We start from the raw sequence: 21,676 nt of genomic DNA on the forward strand, positions 1-21,676 counted from the left end.
ACTGTCTTGGAGTGTTTGGACCATGATAGTAAATTGGTGATGTGGACACCAAGGAACTTGAAGCTCAACCTGCTCCACTACAGCCCTGTCAATGAGAATGATGGCGTGCTCGGTCCTCCCTTTCCTGTAGTCCACAATCTTCAACTATGTCTTGATCACCACACTACCAGGTCTCTGACCTCCTCCCTATAGGCTGTCTCATCGTTGTTGGTGATCAGCCCTACCACTGTTGTGTGGTCGACAAACTTAAGGATGGTGTTGGAGCCGTGCTGGGCCATGCAGTCATGGGTGAACAGGGAGTACAGGAGGGGACTGGGCACGTACCCCTGAGGGCCCCCTGGGTTGAGGATCAGCGTGGCAGGTGTGTTGTTACCTACCCTTACCACCCGGGGGTGGCCTGTCAGGAAGTCCAAGATCCAGTTGCAGAGGGAGCTGTTAAGTCCCAGGGTCCTTAGCTTAGTGATGAGCTTTGAGGTAACTATGTTGTTGAATGCTGAGCTGTCGTCAATGAATAGAATTCTCACGTAGGTGTTCCTTTTGTCCTGGTAGGAAAGGACAGTGTGAAGTTCAATAGATATTGCAACATCTGTGGGGCGGTATGCAAATTGGATAGGGTATAGGGTTTCTGGGATGATGGTGTTGATGTGAGCCATTACCAGCCTTTCAAAGCACTTCATGAATACAGAAGTGAGTGCTATGGGTTGATAGTCATTTAGACTGTGGCTGAAGTCTTTTGAAAATGTTTATGGCCTTGTGGTCAGATGCTGAGCAGTTGCCATACCAAGCAGTGATGCTCTCAATGGTGCAGCTATATAGCTTTTAAGCCTCACGAAGGGGAAGAGGCACGATTTTGTTAACTCTTCACGATTTTATTGGTGTGTTTGGACCATGATAGGTACTTAGTGATCTGGACACCGAGGAATTTGAAGCAACGACCCGCTCCACTGTTCGGCCCTCCGTTTCCTGTAGTCCACAACAATAATCTCCTTTGTCTTGCCCACATTGAGAGAGAGAGAGAGAGAGAGAGGTTGTTGTCCTGGCACCACACTGCCAGGTCTCTGACTTCCTCCCTATAGGCTGTCTCATCGTCGTCAGTGATCAGACCTACCACCGTCGTGTCATCGGCCAACTTAATGATGATGTTGTGCGTGCCCACGCGGTCTTGGGTGAACAGGGAGTACAGGAGGTAACTGAGCACCCCCGAGGGGCCCAAGTGTTGCGGGTCAGTGTGGCGGATGTGTTACCTACCCTCACCACCTGGGGGCGGTCATCAGGGAGTAGAGATTGCGATAGAGATTGCGTCATCTGTGGGTCTGGGGTTTCTGGGATGACTGTGTTGATGTGAGCAATGCCCAGCCTTTCAAAGCATTTGGTGGCTACAGATGTGAGTGCCATGGCGTGGTAGTTGGTGGTTACCTTGGCATTCTTAGGCACACAGACTATGGTGGTTTGCTTGAAGTACGTAGGTATTACAGTCTGGGTCCGAGAGATCTTGAAAATGTTATTGAAGACACTTTCCAGCTGGTCAGCACATGCTCTGAGCACGCATCCTGGTAACCTGTCTGTCCCTGCAGCCTTGAGTATGTTAGCCTGTTTCAAGGTCTTACTCACATTGGCTACAAAGAACGGCAGGGTAGCCTAGTGGTTAGAGCGTTGGACTAGTAACCGAAAGGTTGCAAGATCAAATCCCAAAGCTAACAAGGTAAAAATCTGTCATTGTGGCCCTGAACAAGGCTGTTAACCCACTGTTCCTAGGCCGTCATTGAAAATAAGAATTTGTTCTTAACTGACTTGCCTAGTTAAATAAAGGTACAATTTTAAAAACGAGATCATATGACACAAGTTTCCCCCCCCCCCCCCCCCTTTCTTACATTTGCAGACCACTGCTCACGCCTGTTCGTCCTGTGGTCTGCGCTCCGAGTTGTTGATGAAAGGTAGTGTAATTGATTTGAATTGGGTTTATTGGGCCTTTATGGCATGTCGGGAGTTATTTCTCTCTTGAGTTCTCCCCAGGCGTCCTGACTCCTCTCTTTGTAGGCAGGCTTGGCTAAGGGCCCAGTGCTGAGACTGTGTGTTTCCTCCCACACTCTGCTTTAACTGGCCTCCCATTCACCAGGCACTCAACCCTCTCGCTAATTGTGCAGCGCCACTTAAAAGGGCTGTGTAACGAGTCAAGCTGCGCCGAGACTACCATTTTGTCATTGAGATCTCAAGGCGGCGGTGTGAATTAGGACCCAGCGGCGGAGATTACAGGGTGGGTAGGGCGACTCAAAGCCCAACGGGGCCACGACTCCTCGCTGGCGGCAGGGTTCACTGTCTTCACTTCCTGTCCCGGGGTTTTTGCCCTGTGGAAACGGAGGGTTGGGGAAAACGCTGGGAGCTTCTTCTTCTTGCAGGTGCTCCGGCGACTCTCCCGGGATGTTTTTGTGTGTGTGTAGCGTGTGTGCTGGATTTTGTTTTTGTGAACCCTGCTATTTGTTTTTTGTTTTCTTGGAAAGAGTTGGACCAAATTAGCCATGTGAAGTATAGGCTAGATCTCACGTGCATTTTATCAAATGTTTCTCCTCATTTAAAACTTGTTGTGTTGGACTTGCCAATATGAAACACATTGATTTCTTCTGTACCACTCAACCGCAGTGTTTGTTCGCTTCTCTGACTGCACACAGTCCTACAGAGTGAGAGTCCATGATCAGTTTGTGTTTGTACTTTGTGTCTCTCTTTCATTCTGCTTTCCCGGAGACATCAATATTGGCTTCTGAAGATTTTCAAAGCAGCCAGGAAAATCTATTGAACTGCCATCAGAATTGCAATGTTGGCAGGTCTTGGGCCATAATAGAACTGTCAATCAGTCGAGGTTCATCTTCAATTGATTTCCTGGCAAGTTTCTGTTAGACTGAGGGATTTTAGCCTTGAACCGTGTCCATATGAGTGGATCCAGTGGCCCGGAGGCAGAGTTGGACTGAGTGGGTCAAGCCTGAAGGCTGTGCTACTGGGTTAGCTGGCTGCATGGTGGTAGTGTGGTTGGGACCGGAGCGTAGGCTGCATGGCCTGGGACTCCAAGGCAGAGTAGAGTGAAGCTGAGCTCTGCTCGTTATGTTGGGTGTGTATGGGAACGCCTGTAAACATGACATTCCCCTCCGGCGAGCGGGCCCGGGTTAATGAAAGCCCTGCAGCACAATGAGCCGTAAAGTGCAGTCACCACTGTCGCCACCCTACCGCCGGGACTGCGACTCGACAGACCCAGAGTGGACATTAACCCCTTTGTCCCACGTATTGAAATAGGATTACAATGGACATCCATTCAAATCCATTTCTATTTTCTCACGCTCTCTTGTCGCCCTCTTTCTGCCTTCCCTTCCTTTTCTCTCTTCCCTTTCAACCCTTTCTTTTAAGTCTTCCATATTTTCCAAAGAGGACATTAACCTCTCCCACCATACACCACTCTGACTCTCTCTGTGCTCTCCTCCTTTCTGCTTTCCACCCATCCACCTGACTGACTCTGGGTTCTTACCTTCCACCCAACTCTGCCGACCTTCTACACTCCTCTGCCTTTCATCGCTTCTCTCAGATTTGCCTTCCTTTTGCCTCTCCTCTTTCACTCTTCCTTTCCTCTTATTTTAATTTCCCCCTCTACCTTCTGGTCTTCCTCTTCTCATGCTTTACTCTTTCATATCGGAGGCGGAGGAGAGATTTATCGCGTAGCCTCCTAGCTCCGTACTCATAGTTTCAGAGGTTTTTTGAAAGCTCTACTTGAGTCTTGATTACACGGATCACACACTCTTCCTCTCGTCATCTCCCTTTCCTTCTGTCTCACACACACACACACACACACACACACATACACACACACACATACATACACACACACACATACATACACACACACACACACATACACGCACTGATTCATCAGGCCACTGTCCAAGGAGTAAAATCATAGCAATAAAAGCCTCCTGTCAGTATGCATGCCTGTCTTTTGTCTGGCTGGAGTGTACATTGAGATTCATGGTATGTCTGTGTGCTCTCATTGCTCCAAGCGTATAATTCTCATGCACATAAATCCTACTGCTCATTTTTGGGCCCTCTGCTGTTGCTCCACCACTGTCTATATAAGGCAAATTGACATTACGACATTGGGACCATGTTCACCACTATGATTGGTTTTGATGAGTGAAATAAATCGGTAGTGTGCTTCTGAGAAAGGGTCACTGGCTCCTCGGAAGAGTCAGGGTTAAAGGTCCGACCTCAATTACTATGTTTTGAGTAAATGAGTGCACCACTGTCAGAGATTGTGTGTCCAAGAAAAGTGTCTGGCCCATCCCTGTCCCCTGGGTGAGGCAGTGATTTGAGATGAGTGAGTAGGACAGTGCCAGTGAGGTTAGCAATATAAGCTGAGGTCTGACAGCAACCACCATGGTATTTGCCCTTTTTTAAAAGTGCTGTGTGCCAGACACTGAGAGAGTGAGACAGGCAGACGGAAAACTGATAAATTGAACACGAAGAAAAGAGACGGAAGGAAGATGGACAAACAGACACGCACCGACAGGCGAGGGACCGATGGACAGACAGACGTGTCTGGGAGGCGGAAGGCTGAAAACGGGTTGAAGGAAGACTGACTGACTGATGGAAGGCAGACAGAAAACAGAAGGAAAATAGACGGACTGAAAGAAGACAGACGGACGTATTGGAGGTTGAGAGAAAAGTAGAGATTAGATGGACATGAAGCCGTTTCTTCGCCGTCGTTTTAGTTGTCTGTCCCACAAAATCTTTATCCAAAAGGATAAGCAGTGATTATAGCTTTAAACGGTCTAGCTCACAATAAAATGTACGTTTCTTCATAACAGAAAATTGCTGGGTATGATCTAGCATTTGAGGCAAGCGATATGCGAGCTGGAATAATCCTCAGTTTGAATCTGATAGTGTTTAATTTATGACATGTTTTGTGACTATTAATAAGTGTGATCTCACGTACTCTTTGGCCCAAGCCTCACCTGGTTCTCATATTCCTATTTAGTCCACATAGTCCAACATTTTGGGCACCCCTGCTTTACATTCAGTAATACCCCTGCGGTGTGTTCCAGACGTCAATAGCTGCATTTTGTCTTGTCTTTATGTCACAGCATGCACTGGAATCACAATCACACATCATCAGAATACTCGTCGGCCTAGGGAGAGACTTTCCCAGACCACCGTCCCACCTAGTACTGCGGAAATCCAGAAGGCATTTGGAGTGTGATTACTAAATGGGTCATTCGATTCCCAGGCCCCCCGGGGGGTGAAATGCTATCTCACGAAATTGAAATAACAGCGCTGCTGCCTTTTTTGTGTTAGAAGCATTTGAAGATTGTGCTTGTGTTGGAGTATGGTGTGCAGCTCCACTCCTGGCACTAGCTGAGATAGTGAAGTGCAATGCTTATTTAAACACAAGCTCTCTCGTGTGTGTGTGTGTGTGTGTGTGTGTGTGACAACAAGCAGGAGGAATGGGGTCAATTTAGCTGCAGGGAATTGGGCGGTAAGCCTGACTTATTCACTCAACCTGTGAGTCATATTCCGTAACATTTCACAGCATGATATTGGTGCCCTCTTTCACCCCTTTCCTGATTTTGCTCTCTGCTTTACCTCTTTCACCGTTACCCTCTTGTTCTCCCAATTTCCAGATCTAAAGCCAGTTACTCATACTCAGTAGACAGGGATACAAATCTAATGGCAATTTATTATTTTCAAGGGATGGTATAAAAATATGTTCCTGAGTGATCGGACAGTCCTACTCCCAACCGGAGGTCCATACCTAGAAATGTCATGGCTGTCAAAGCAGGCATTCTTCCAATAAGTTGACTCTGGAGACTGTCATGGTGAGATCCCCATATTAGTATGTGGTCTCTGACCGAGTCAGTGTGTTGCAACCAAACCAGGGACCTCAGCAACGTCAACAAACACTCAACCAACCTCTTTAACATCAGAGATGCCCAGAACACTTTTGGTTCTGATACTGTATCTGTGGTCCTTTTGGTGTAAACAAATGTTTTTGTCTTTTTTCTATATCCATGTGTTGCGTATTTCTCGGGTATGTTTTGAGTGAGGTCAGGAGTCCCCACACCAAGTTAAAAAAAAAAATAACCCTGTATATAAGCTGCAGTATTGCAGATAGGGCATGTTGTGATACATTGGGACTTCACTTGCTAAGTGGTTTAGAAGGTGGAGGATCCAGGTGATAATTTGCTTTCCTGTCTGTTCTAGTTGCAGTGTGTCACATGCCTGCAGTAGACCGTCTTGTATAGGGCAATGGGAGAATCACGGCTTTGTCTGTATAGTGCATCATCTCTGTGGAAACAATATTCTCATTCTAAACCGGAGGAGGAATTTCTCTCCGCTCACAGCTCAGGGCTGCACGATCCAATAGAATCACTTCAGCTGAATCAGTCCATTACTACCACACAACACTAGCAGGTTTTTACAGACCGGATTGATGGAGTAGCTAACTGTACTTACGTCAAGTATAATTGCTATACTGTTATTTGTCTCCTAATCAAGAGTAGGGACATAATCTATTGAGGATAGAGCAATGTGATTAGGAGACTTGGAGACGACGGAGCAGAGATGGAGTTGAGAGACGGACGAGGTTTGGATGAGATCAGACTATACGACTGTGATAGTTATACGTTGTGGTCTGTTGCATCTTCCTCCTCCGCAACCTATTCTTTGTCCTGCTGCTGCTGCTGCTGCTGCTTTTAAAGTAGGGTTCACAGTAAAGCCAGATGAACAGCCTGAGAGATGGGATCTCCATGATCATCCTGCTCTCTCAGCATGTCACCCAGCTCGTTGTCTACCAGCCTAAGTAAAAAACCCCAATAACATTTCAAAAGAACACATCCTACTGCTCTCCAACATCCATATCACACAAAGCCTGGCCGTGCAAACATACTGTTCGTTCCGTTCCACTGTTCCAACCAGCAAAATAAAGTTCGGAAGCAGTTCGAACCACAAAAAAAGTACCGGTTTATAAACCTATAACCTTATAAGCATTCCTTTTTTTAACTTGTGAATTATTATAATATTTTTTTACATTTAGCTCATTAAAAGACTTTACCAATCAGTGCGGATAGAGCAGGCAAGCTGGTTGTTTACATGCATGCTGGACAGACAAGTGTATACTATGGAGCAAGATGCAACAGAAATTTTGCGGGTGGCGGAAGAGAGTTGAGGAGGCTTGAAGCACTGGGCATCTTGTTATGACATGCATTATTTGAATTAGGTCCACAGAATTCTGTCTAGGAGGAGCGGCTTATATCTTCTGAATCATGCTTGTACATCAGTACAGTAGCCTATGCTTCGGGGGGGTTCAGGTAGCCTGAACGCGCGCGCGCACATACTTGCAAGAATTTCAGCTTGCAGGCAGACACTTGAATAAAGTTCTGAGTAACAGAGTGAGGGCTTTGCGTAGGCACTTTGCTGCTTTTTTTGTGGGACTGGAAACCTTGTTGTGGCACGTAAAATAACAGTATTACCTGGTTCCCAAGCTTTTACAATAAAGGTTCTGTTCCGGAACGGTATGGATCACTTTCGTTCCAGGATCTGTTTCTGTTCCTTGAAAAATATATATTTTCAGTTTTTTGGTTCTGTTCCCTGAAAATGTTCCAACCCCTGATATTGTCCATTTGTTGAGCTTTGTATGATTTGCACAATACTATGAACCATGTGTTTTTGAATGGTTGTATCTTATCTAGTCAATTAGATAATGAAATTGTAATATATGATCTGACCCAGTTTCTGATGAGGAACAATTATTTGGTTGATGAATTTATGGAAACAATTGACGGGAGCCCCTGAAAGAAAGCACAAGAAAGTCTTAAAGTTAGGAGTAGGAAAGCGCCACTTAGCTAGCCTGTATGTTTCCATAGCATAGAGTTTCACACTAGTCTACACAGTGATGTCACCCCACAATCACATAAGTAGCCCCCTGTCTCATTCCCCCTTGTGAACAGTGTTATGGCAGCGCAGTGGTATGTGATACGCACACTTCCCTTACAGAGCACCTTCACCACTAATTCCACCACACACTGTCAGTGTTTTCCCTAAGTACATGGCGTTGCAAGGGAGTTCTGGGCTGGGGGGGGTGAATTTCCCCCAAGTGAATTTCTTTTGCAGTACAATTTCTCTTTTGGTGGCCTCTGGTACATTCTAATGCCTTGATTCCATCTGAAATACACAGCTACATTATTGGATACTTTAACAACTTTACCTCCCAGATTTGTAAAATGAGTTGTCGTATTGAGTAGAAAGACGTGACTTTAAAATTAATTGTTGTTTTGGATATCGCCTGGGCTTGACTATGACTATTTCCTCAATAAAATATTTGTTTTTAACATTAATCCCGTCTTCTCTTAAGATTAGTCACATTTACAGTTGTCCTGCAATATATGAATTGCCACAATGATGTTTGTTCTTCAAATATGTATAGTATTGGCTCTACTGCTGTGGACACTCGGCATATACTACCCACCACAGCGACCTGTATGCTCTCGTTGGCTGGTCCTCGCTACATATACGTCGCCAAACCCACTGGCTCCAGGTCATCTATAAGTCTTTGTTAGGTAAAGCGCCGCCTTATCTCAGCTCACTAGTCACAGTAGCAACACCCACCCGTAGCATACGCTCCAGCAGGTATATTTCACTGGTCATCCCCAAAACCAACACCTCCTTTGGCCGCCTTTCCTTCCAGTTCTCTGCTGCCAATGACTGGAACAAATTGCAAAAATCACTGAAGTTGGAGACTTATATCTCCCTCACTAACTTTAAGCATCAGCTGTCAGAGCAGCTTACCAATTGCTGCAGCTGCACACAGGCCATCTTTAAATAGCCCATCCATCCAACCAACTACCTACCTCATCCCCATATTTGTTTTTGTTTTTCTGTTCTTTTGCACACCAGTATTTCTACTTGCACATCCTCATCTGCACATGTATCACTCCAGTGTAAATTGTAATTACTTTGCCACTATTGGCCTATTGCCTTACCTCTTTACTTCATTTGCACACACTGTACACAGATTTTCCTATTGTGTTATTGACTCTACGTTTGTTTATCCCATGTGTAACTCTGGGTTGTTTTTGTCGCACTGCTTTGCTTTATCTTGGCCAGGTCGCAGTTGTAAATGAAAACTTGTTCTCAACTAGCCTACCTGGTTAAATAAAGGTAAAATAAAAATAAAATAAGGAAACAATGTGTCTCTTTGTAATTTAGGTGAACTGTCCCTTTTAACTGTTTGTCAATCAATCACTGTGGGTGGGATTATCAGGGGAGGGGGCAGGATGTTTGAGTCAGAGTTGGTAGGGTTCCAGACCTGTCAATCACTGTGGGTGGGACTTTGAGGGAAGGTGGTAGATTAGTAATCTAGTCAGAAAAACAAGTCTTACAAATTAATTTACTCTGGCAAATAGTAAATCTATTCTCCACTTTACAGACGGTAGGCAATTAAGGTCACAGTTATGAAAACATAGGACACTAAAGAGGCCCTTTCTTCTGACTCTGAAAAACACCAAAAGAAAGATGCCCAGGGTCCCTGCTCATCTGTGTGTATGTGGCATGCTTAGGCATGCTGCAAGGAGGCATGAGGACTGCAGATGTGGCCAGGGCAATAAATTGCGATGTCCGTACTGTGAGATGCCTAAGACAGCGCTACAGGGAGACGGGATGGACAGCTGATCGCACTCACAGTGGCAGACCACGTGTAACAACACCTGCACAGGATCGGTACAGCCGAATGTCACATCTGCGGGACAGGTAAAGGATGGCTACAACAACTGCCCGAGTTACACCGGGAACGCACAATCCCTCCATCAGTGCTCAGACTGTTCGTAATAGGCTGAGAGAGGCTGGAATGAGGGCTTGTAGGCCTGTTGTAAGGCAGGTCCTCACCAGACATCACCGGCAACAACGTCGCCTATGGGCACAAACCCACCGTCATTGGCCCAGACAGGGCTGGCAAAAAGTGCTCTTCACTGACGAGTCGCGGTTTGTCTCACCAGGGGTGATGGTCGGATTCGCTTTTATTGTCGAAGGAATGAGCGTTACACCGAGGCCTGTACTCTGGAGTGGGATCTATTTGGACGTGGAGGTTCTGTCATGGTCTGGGGCGGTGTGTCACAGTGTCATTGGACTGAGCTTGTTGTCATTGCAGGCAATCTCAATGCTGTGTGTTACAGGGAAGACATCCTCCTCCCTCATGTGGTACCCTTCCTGCAGGCTCATCCTGACATGACCTTCCAGCATGACAATGCCACCAGCCATACTGCTCGTTCTGTGTGTGATTTCCTGCAAGACAGGAATGTCAGTGTTCTTCCATGGCCAGCGACGAGCCCGGATTGCAATCCCATTGAGCACGTTAGGGACATGTTGGATCGGAGGGTGAGGGCTAGGGCCATTCCCCCCAGAAATGTCCAGGAACTTGCAGGTGCCTTGGTGGAAGAGTGGGGTAACATCTCACAGCAAGAACTGGCAAATCTGGTGCAGTCAATGAGGAGGAGATGCACTGCAGTACTTAATGCAGCTGGTGGCCACACAAGATACTGTCACATGTCTGTGGAACTTGTTCAGTTTATGTCTCAGTTGTTGAATCTTGTTATGTTCATTCAAATATTTACACCATGTTAAGTTCGCTGAAAATAAACGCAGTTCACAGTGAGAGGACATTTCCTTTTTTGCGGAGTTTAGTTCATTCTATTGGGAGAAGGCTATACAGACTTTTCTGGCTAGTGAATTGAAACATTTAAATGGAAGAAGCCTAGTTAATTAAGTGGAAAAAGTAGCTGGCTAACTATCTGAAGCTATTTAGCCAAAGGCCAGCGCTTATGGAAAATACTGCACTCGTTTGTGAGCACACACACACATGCTACACAAATGCTGTTAGAATGGGATTTGTGTGAGTTTGCGTATTTATTATCTCCGGGGGCTATTCATAGTGTGATGAATTGTTACTCGTGCTGACTGAACTAACTGTACTACAATGTATCAAATGTGTGAGAGGGGTCCCTGGGGGGGAAAAAGGTTATTACAAAGGTTGCTACAAACTGTATTTGCGTACTCAAATCATGTTCACCCTCTACCCCGTTGTACATTTGTCATGGTACCATAATACAATGCTGGTCTCAATGCCTGCCACATGCTTGCCTTTGACACCACAGGCAGGCTAGGGAGAGACATTATGTCTACAGTAACCATGGATTTTTGTCAATGGGTGATGTGTCACACTGTATTGATCAGACTGTGTGTGTTGTGTTTTTCAGTCGGTGGCCAAGACCGGACGGCTGCTTATCAGTCACGAGGCTCCAATCACCGGAGGCTTTGCTGCCGAGATCAGCTCCACAGTGCAAGTAAGTGTGTTTGTGTGTGGTCATGCATGCAGAGGGTTCTATTGGAATCCCAGGGGGCCTTCAGAGGTGAGATGTGGGACGGATTGCACATGGACAGTAGGGTATCTATATCTGTGTGGATGGGGGTTTGGGTTGGGCTTTCTCTGTTTGAAATGTGAAATGAAGTTCAAATGTCTCAGTGGGTGTCCTCGGGGTCAGGCAATAAATCTGAGCTTAAGAGGCACTGACAGACACACTATACCGGTCTAAAGTTTTAAAACACCTACTCGTTCAAGGGTTTTTATTTTATTTGAACTATTTTCTACATTGTAAAGTAATAGTGAAGCCATAAAAACGATGAAATAACACATATGGAATCATGTAGTAACCAAAAAAGTCTTAAACAAATCAAAATATATTTTATATTTGCGATTCTTCAAATAGCCACCCTCAGTTGTGTTGTCACAAGGTAGGGGTGGTATACAGAAGATTTGGTAAAATACCAAGTCCATATTATGGCAAGAACAGCTCAAATAAGCAAAGAGAAACGACAGTCAACATTTCAATAACTTTTATAGTTTCTTCAAGTGCAGTCACAAAAACCATAAAGAGCTCTGATACTGGCTTTCATGAGGACTGCTATAGGAATGGAAAACCCAGAGTTACCTCTGCTTCAGAGGATATATTCATTAGATTTACCAGCCTCAGAAATTGCAACCCAAATAAATGCCAAATAAATACCAACTAAAGAACAACAATAAGAAGACGTGACTTGCTTTGGCCAAGAAACACGAGCAATGGACATTAGACCGGTGGTCCTTTTGGTCTGGAGTCCAAATTGGAGATTTGGACTCCAGACCAAAGGCACTGTATATTGGATCAAGCCAGTTAAAACTAATACTCAACCTTGTCTGTGGATACATTTTCTGCTCATGGAATGTACTGGGGGTGTATCCCCTTTCCCTCCCTCCCGCCCTCTGTCTAATGAAGACTCTGCTCTGGCCTGGTGAGGGCATGATCAAAGTTTTTGATTCTGTGTTCATTTCAGGGAGAACGTGAGAGGGTTTGAGCCATCGTTTCACCTCCTTGAGCTATTCCTGAGTTATGATTATGACCCTTGTCGGCAGGGCGTTTTTTCTCTCCAAAATTATTATTTAGATTCCCCCCCTAGACCACAATCAAAGGAATCCGGTTAATGGCATGCTATTCAGTGTAGGCATTACCTCAAGTGGATGATGCCCTGTGTGTCTGCATCCGCTTTGGTGTGGCGCTGAGGGCCCTCGAATTGGACCTTTTCATCTCCCTGGCTGTCACTCATGTTGTTGTTGTTATCCCCAGACCTGCTTATTGGTAGGATTATTGGTCTATGAGTCATAGCAATGTTTTCACATGTTTTGTGTCCCGAGGTAACCAGCAGTATTTTTAGTCATGAACCAAGGTTTTAAATGGACCGCCATGCTCCACTGTTGAATGTGAGAAAGCATATGGTGAATAGAACGGTTTATAGAATTTATTGTGCATAGCAATTAGCTTTATGAGCTTTGTGTATGATGAGGAATTGTTGAGACTGCTTTCATCTCGCGCCAAATGAATCCTCAACCACTACTGACAGAATACATGATCACACGCACTTGCACCTCATGTCTAAGTGTATCCAGGTGTTGCGGCCACATGCCACGTTGTCCCCCCTCTAGAGCAGGGCACACACACACACACACACTCTCGTGGGTCAAGTTCCCTTGGCAACGTGACCTCGCTGGCTCCGGAGGGCCCACTTGCAGCCTGTACAGATGGCCAAGGGTGGTGGTCAGTACTGCGACTCGCCGGACTGTGGTGACTCACCTGCTAACAACGGGGATGTGGCGTGGGTTCCATGCTGATAATGCCATGAAATGGAAAAGGCACTAAAAATAGAGCTTTTAGTAGGAAGGTGCTGAGTTATCGGACCTGGGTCAAGCATCTGGGAACTTCAACAACAATGTATCAAGTGCTCTCAGTGGAACGACCAGAAAGGGTCGTTCCATTACTTAACAAGAGTCGAGAGCAGAGAGGGAGACACCACACCTCATCACCAGTCAGAAGCAGAGAGGGAGACCTGCACCACACCTCACAACCAGGGTCAACAGCAGAGAGGGAGACCTGCACCACACCTCACCACCAGTCAGAAGCAGAGAGGGAGACCTGCACCACACCTCACAACCAGGGTCAACAGCAGAGAGGGAGACCTGCACCACGCCTCACAACCAGGGTCAACAGCAGAGAGGGAGACCTGCACCACACCTCACAACCAGGGTCAAAAGCAGAAAGGGAGACCTGCACCACACCTCACCACCAGTCAAAAGCAGAAAGGGAGACCTGCACCACACCTCACAACCAGGGTCAACAGCAGAGAGGGAGACCTGCACCACACCTCACAACCAGGGTCAACAGCAGAGAGGGAGACCTGCACCACACCTCACCACCAGTCAAAAGCAGAAAGGGAGACCTGCACCACACCTCACCACCAGTCAAAAGCAGAAAGGGAGACTTGCACCACACCTCACCACCAGTCAGAAGCAGAGAGAGAGACCTGCACCACACCTCACAACCAGGGTCAACAGCAGAGAGGGAGACCTGCACCACACCTCACCACCAGTCAAAAGCAGAAAGGGAGACCTGCACCACACCTCACCACCAGTCAAAAGCAGAAAGGGAGACTTGCACCACACCTCACCACCAGTCAGAAGCAGAGAGAGAGACCTGCACCACACCTCACAACCAGGGTCAACAGCAGAGAGGGAGACCTGCACCACACCTCACCACCAGTCAAAAGCAGAAAGGGAGACTTGCACCACACCTCACCACCAGTCAGAAGCAGAGAGAGAGACCTGCACCACACCTCACAACCAGGGTCAACAGCAGAGAGGGAGACCTGCACCACACCTCACCACCAGTCAAAAGCAGAAAGGGAGACTTGCACCACACCTCACCACCAGTCAGAAGCAGAGAGAGAGACCTGCACCACACCTCACAACCAGGGTCAACAGCAGAGAGGGAGACCTGCACCACACCTCACAACCAGTCAGAAGCAGAGAGGGAGAACTGCACCACACCTCACAACCAGGGTCAACAGCAGAGAGGGAGACCTGCACCACACCTCACAACCAGGGTCAACAGCAGAGAGGGAGACCTGCACCACACCTCACAACCAGGGTCAACAGCAGAGAGACCTGCACCACACCTCACCACCAGTCAAAAGCAGAAAGGGAGACTTGCACCACACCTCACCACCAGTCAGAAGCAGAGAGAGAGACCTGCACCACACCTCACAACCAGGGTCAACAGCAGAGAGGGAGACCTGCACCACACCTCACCACCAGTCAAAAGCAGAAAGGGAGACTTGCACCACACCTCACCACCAGTCAGAAGCAGAAAGGGAGACCTGCACCACACCTCACCACCAGTCAAAAGCAGAAAGGGAGACCTGCACCACACCTCACCACCAGTCAAAAGCAGAAAGGGAGACTTGCACCACACCTCACCACCAGTCAGAAGCAGAGAGAGAGACCTGCACCACACCTCACAACCAGGGTCAACAGCAGAGAGGGAGACCTGCACCACACCTCACAACCAGTCAGAAGCAGAGAGGGAGACCTGCACCACACCTCACAACCAGGGTCAACAGCAGAGAGGGAGACCTGCACCACACCTCACAACCAGGGTCAACAGCAGAGAGGGAGACCTGCACCACACCTCACAACCAGGGTCAACAGCAGAGAGGGAGACCTGCACCACACCTCACAACCAGGGTCAACAGCAGAGAGGGAGACCTGCACCACACCTCACAACCAGGGTCAACAGCAGAGAGGGAGACCTGCACCACACCTCACAACCAGGGTCAACAGCAGAGAGGGAGACCTGCACCACGCCTCACAACCAGTCAGAAGCAGAGAGGGAGACCTGCACCACACCTCACAACCAGTCAGAAGCAGAGAGGGAGAACTGCACCACACCTCACAACCAGGGTCAACAGCAGAGAGGGAGACCTGCACCACACCTCACAACCAGGGTCAACAGCAGAGAGGGAGACCTGCACCACACCTCACAACCAGGGTCAACAGCAGAGAGACCTGCACCACACCTCACCACCAGTCAAAAGCAGAAAGGGAGACTTGCACCACACCTCACCACCAGTCAGAAGCAGAGAGAGAGACCTGCACCACACCTCACAACCAGGGTCAACAGCAGAGAGGGAGACCTGCACCACACCTCACCACCAGTCAAAAGCAGAAAGGGAGACTTGCACCACACCTCACCACCAGTCAGAAGCAGAAAGGGAGACCTGCACCACACCTCACCACCAGTCAAAAGCAGAAAGGGAGACCTGCACCACACCTCACCACCAGTCAAAAGCAGAAAGGGAGACTTGCACCACACCTCACCACCAGTCAGAAGCAGAGAGAGAGACCTGCACCACACCTCACAACCAGGGTCAACAGCAGAGAGGGAGACCTGCACCACACCTCACAACCAGTCAGAAGCAGAGAGGGAGACCTGCACCACACCTCACAACCAGGGTCAACAGCAGAGAGGGAGACCTGCACCACACCTCACAACCAGGGTCAACAGCAGAGAGGGAGACCTGCACCACACCTCACAACCAGGGTCAACAGCAGAGAGGGAGACCTGCACCACACCTCACAACCAGGGTCAACAGCAGAGAGGGAGACCTGCACCACACCTCACAACCAGGGTCAACAGCAGAGAGGGAGACCTGCACCACACCTCACAACCAGGGTCAACAGCAGAGAGGGAGACCTGCACCACGCCTCACAACCAGTCAGAAGCAGAGAGGGAGACCTGCACCACGCCTCACCACCAGTCAGAAGCAGAGAGCGAGACCTGCACCACACCTCACAACCAGTCAGAAGCAGAGAGCGAGACCTGCACCACACCTCACAACCAGTCAGAAGCAGAGAGCGAGACCTGCACCACACCTTACCACCAGGGTCAAGGCAAGACTCGGCCTGGAATATCCCATTCAGGGGCACATGGCGGAAATGAAGGCCTGTGATACTAATGGCTTATGGTTTGGTATGGGTTACTATTACAATTGACGAAATGCATGCTCAGCTGTCAGAGTCCAGGACTCAACTTTTCTTCTATTCTTTATGTGAAATATACTTTGAACAATGTACAAATAGATTTTCTTTGAAGTGACAGGGCTGGGAGTATGCCTTGATTTACCCACCCTGGAGCTTGTTGTTTAATTTGGTTTGTTGAAGAATAAATAATTGAAATCAGGCCGTCAGTAGGCTTATCCCGACGTTCAGCTGTTTTGTCTTAGCAAATGTTCAGCTGTTTTGTTATCTGGCTCTGAGGCATGTGCCAACTCTTTTCCACCCCTTTCCATGTGTTAGTGACTCAAGGAGTGGCTATACATAAGGCTTTTGTCAATGTATTATGTCTGGACAGCAGGGTGAAGCTGAACGATAATCGGTTCAAAGCCAACTGCCTCAGGGCAGTGAAAGCACGGTCCAATTATGGATTAGTTAGACTTTCTTTCAAATTTGGAACAGCGGCGTTAAGGGTTTGAAAGTTTCCATTCGGTGGATTAGCTGCACCTCGTTAAAGGTGTTGTCATTGGCTGACCTCGACTCAGATCAGTGCTTCTCTGCTGACTTACAATGGACCTCAGGGATACAAAGAGGGCCATGGTAAACTTGAGCAGCCTCTCCCATACTACTGTGCGTACAGCTTTGTGATAATTAACACATGGACCTCGCTGGGCTACACACAGTACCAGTCAAAAGTATGGAATCGTGTAGTACCAAAAAAAAAGTGTTAAACAAATCAAAATATATTTTCCATTCTTCAATGTAGCCACCTTTTGCCTTGATGACAGCTTTGCACACTCTTGGCATTCTCTCAACCAGCTTCACGAGGAATGCTTTTCCAACAGTCTTGAAGGAGTTCCCACATATGCTGAGCACTTGTTGTCCCAAACAATCTCACTTGGGTTGAGGTCGGGTGATTGTGGAGGCCACGTCATCTGATGCAGCACTCCATCACTCTCCTTGGTTAAATAGCCCTTACACAGCCTGGAGGTGTGTTGGGTCATTGTCCTGTTGAAAAACAACTGATAGTCCCACTAAGCGTATCACTGCAGAATGCTGTGGTAGCTATGCTGTTGTGTGCCTTGAATTCTAAATAAATCACTGACAGCGGTCACCAGCAAAGCACCCCACACCATCACACACCTTCCTCCGTGCTTAACGGTGGGAACCACACATGCTGAGATCATCCGTTCACCTACTCTGCGTCTCACAAAGACATGGCGGTTGGAACCATAAATCTCAAATTTGGACTTATCAGACCAAAGGACAGATTTCAGATATTGATGGATTTTGCGACGGCACTTGATGAAACTTTCAAAGTTCTTGAAATGTTCCAAATAGCGCTATCTTCTTTATACCACCCCTACCTTGTCACAACAAAACTGATTGGCTCAAATGCATTAACAAGGAACATTTATGGAATTTAACTTTTAACAATGCACACTTGTTAATTGAAATGCATTCCAGGTGACTACCTCATGAAGCTGGTTTAGAGAATGCCAAGGGTGTGGAAAGCTGTCATCAAGGCAACGGGTGGCTACTTTGAAGAACCTCAAATGTAAAATATATTTTGATTTGTTTAACACTTGTTTTTGGTTACTACATGATTCCATATGTGTAATTTGATAGTTTTGATGTCTTCACTATTATTCTACAATGTATAAAATAGTAAAAATAAAGAAATCCCTTGAATGAGTAGGTGTCCTAACTTTTGACCGTTAGTATATAGTATTCATAGGCTAGAGCCCGGGGATTGGATCGTGCAGTAGAGGCTGTGCTTATAAGCAACACTGTGGCTTTAAGTCTCTGTTTCACGCTATAGACGGAAGTACACTTAGCGTTACTTGAGATACACAAGCAAAACTAGAACGTCCATTTTATTTTTTTATTGAGTACCTACAGTTGATGCTGCATCTCCCCAGTCACTGCAAACACCAATCCCAGATTATAAACTGGGTGGTTCGAGCCCTGAATGCTGATTGGCTGACTGCCGTGCTATATCAGATTGTATACCACAGGTATGAAAAAACATGTATTTTTACTTCTCTAATTAAGTTGGTAACCAGTTGATAATAGCGATAGTTATGTCTTGCTTAAGAACAGCCCTTAGCTGTGGTATATACCACACACCCTCGGGCCTTATTTTTTTTAATTATACACTGCCTTTGGTCCCATAACCTTTGCTGTTGACCTACCACAGCTTTCAGACGCGTTGGAATCATCCACACTGGTTGCTCTGCCGAGTTCCTTCCTTTATTTGTGTAATGGGAATGGCGCAGGGTCCCGCATCAAACTCCAACCCAACGCACATCGCTGAGTTGTGGTACTACTGGTCCGTCTTCCATTCCGGCCCAGTTGGGGTTGGTCAAAGTTGAAAGCCTGCGGTTCTCTGACATAATTGCCTTCCGAATCAGAAGCAGAACCCTTGTTTGCATGTCAGGTCATTTAACAAGTCCAGGACACTCTTGAAAAAGAGATTTCAAATCTCAATCAGCCCTTCCTGGTTAAAAAAAGAAAAAAAGATAGCTGGTTTGTTTCCTCAGGCCCTGTTTTCCTGCACCTTCTTCCACTGTAAAACCATGGCTGGATACCCTCTGTCTCTCTCCCTCACAGGATACACCAATTGCCTTCAGAGGGATGTGTTTATGATAGAGCCCTGTTAAGCTTCACACACACTGAGGAAAGTAAAATTGGATAGTATACAGGCTGTGGTAGAGTATGGATATGAGATATCGCTCCAAGCTCCATGTTCTCCTCTTTGCCAGTTGATGGGTTGAATGGCCACATTCTAGCATGAAACCCTCTTTGGCCAGTTTGGGTATTAATTCATCCATACTGGTCCATCCTTTACCTGCAGAGGTAGATTTGAATCTAAATTGCAAGGAATTCCCCTAAATTTGACCTTCAACAGGATGATCAGTGATTCATTTTTCCTTCCAGGAAGGTGCTTAGTAAGTAATATATTTAAGTACCAGTACACAGGAAGTCTATAATTAACTCCTCTAATCAATCTCTAAAAGCCTCCAGTGTTGATGAACCCACTAACTGCGGTTGTCTTTGAACCCTCTGAAACCTTTGTTCATCGGGGAACCATGGAAGCAAATAAACAAATACTTTTAAGATCAAAATGGATTTTCCAAGATGTCTTAAAAAAAAAAATGTTTCAAGACCACACCATGTATTACTTGTAAACCCAGTAAAATAAGAACACTGATGGGGGAAAAAACCATCTATGGACTGCTGTCAACGTCAGAGCGGTGTTGAAATGGCCTATGTAAGACTGACAACGATACAGTTTAAACGTTGCTGAGAGACTAGGCAGAGGAAAGTACCCCAGCAGTGAGATCTCACTGTTGCTTTCTTATGTACTGCTCCACACAGTGCATTCTGAAAGTATTCAGACCCTGTGACTTTTTCAACATTTTGTTACATTACAGCCTTATCGTAAAATGGATTTAATTGTCTCCCCCCCCAAACAACATCAATCTACACACAATACCCCATAATGACAAAGCAAAACAGGTTTTAAGAAATGTTTGGAAATGTATTTAAAAAAATACAGTATTCAATCCTTGGTTGCAACACTCTCTACCAAGTTCGAAACTGCCTCTGGAAGCAACGTCAGCACTAACTGTTCGTCGGGAGCTTCATGAAATAGGTTTCCATGGCCCAGCAGCCGCACACAAGCCTAAGATCATCATGCGCAATGCCTATTGTCGGCTGCATGGTGTAAAGCTTGCTGCCATTGGACTCTGGAGCAGTGGAAACGCGTTCTCTGGAGTGATGAATCACTCTTCACCATCGAGCAATCCAACGGACAAATCTGAGTTTGGGAGATGCCAGGCAAATGCTACCTGCCCCAATGTATCGTGACAACTGTAAAGTTTGGTGGAGGTGGAATAATGATCTGGGGCTGTTTTTCATGGTTTGGGCTAGACCCCTTAGTTCCAGTGAAGGGAAATCTTAACGCTACAGCATTCAATTACATTCTAGACAATTTTGTGCTTCCAAATTTGTGGCAACATTTGGGGTGGCCCTTTCCTGTTTCACCATGACAATATCCCAGTGCACAGAGAGAGGTCGAGATCGGTGTGGAAGAATCTGACTGGCCTGCACAGAGCCCTGACCTCAACCCCATCAAACACCTTTGGGATTAATTGGAACACCGACTGTGAGCCAGGCCTAATCTCCCAACATCAGTGCCAGACCTCACTAATGCTCTTGTAGGTGAATCCCTGCAGAAAAGTTCCAACATCTAGTGGAAAGCCTTCCCAGAAGAGTGGAGGCTAATATAGTAGCAAATAGGGGACCAACTCCATATTAATGCCATGATTTTGGAATGAGATGTTTGACGAGCAGGTGTCCACATACTTTTAGTCATGTACCATTAGCCCTATAATTAGGATGCCAAATTCATGATATTAATAAAACACTTTTACGTTTGGATGTTGTCTTGTATTTGCAGGATGGTTGATTGATTTCAAAGGTAGTCTACAAGTTATTACTATGTTGGATTCATGCCTCCATCTCAACCAAAAATCGAAGTTGAAGAAAAAGACTAAATCAAATCAAACTTTTTTTTAAAGTGCATTTAAAGTTTGATTTGATTTAGTGCTATTCTTTAACTTAGATTTTTGTTGGTGAATTATTATTATTATGAGTGTTGTACTGTGACCCCGGCTAGCCTTAAAAAAAAAAATGTTTTGTCTTGTTTGCTTAATATAAGATATTTTAAATGATTTTGACTTTTACTTTTGATACTGAAGTACATTTAAAACCAAATACTTTTAGACTTTTATGCAAGTAGTATTTTACTGGGTGACTTACTTTTACTTGAGTCATTATATTTTAAGTTATCTTTACTTTTACTCATGTGAAAATTGGATACTTTTTCCACCACTGCCAATATCCTGATAAAAAGAAATATCCTATAAATCATATTGGCTACACATGGTCTGTCTGCAAGGAACTTGAAAAGTTGTATCAACTATTAACTTGGTCCAGCCCGAAGCTTGTGCTAGCAAACTTACAACATGATATAAAATGTTCTGGGCGCTCAGTTTCCCACGCCAGTGAGCTCCTGACACACAGCTGTAGGCTATTTGCGCAAGCGATAAGAAGTAATCAGGTAGGCCTATTTTATGAAGTTTCCATCGATCAGAGCATGACATTTTCTTCCCCTTTCATGCTGAGTGGTTATCAAAAGGGAAATTTTTCAAATGAGCTTCATTG

At 46.2% G+C, this 21,676-nt stretch overlaps 1 protein-coding gene across 1 annotated transcript in view; it reads left to right on the forward strand.

Moving 5' to 3' along the window:
- Positions 1-21,676, forward strand: part of LOC109864604 (2-oxoisovalerate dehydrogenase subunit beta, mitochondrial-like) — a 90,162-nt gene that overhangs the window by 59,666 nt on the left and 8,820 nt on the right. Inside the window, exon 9 of the mRNA XM_020452459.2 lies at positions 11,283-11,369. Within this exon, the coding sequence (XP_020308048.1) occupies positions 11,283-11,369 (87 nt within the window). The remainder of the gene's footprint in view (positions 1-11,282; positions 11,370-21,676) is intronic.

This window comes from Oncorhynchus kisutch, linkage group LG2 (genome assembly GCF_002021735.2).
Source record: "Oncorhynchus kisutch isolate 150728-3 linkage group LG2, Okis_V2, whole genome shotgun sequence".
NCBI lineage: Eukaryota > Metazoa > Chordata > Actinopteri > Salmoniformes > Salmonidae > Oncorhynchus > Oncorhynchus kisutch.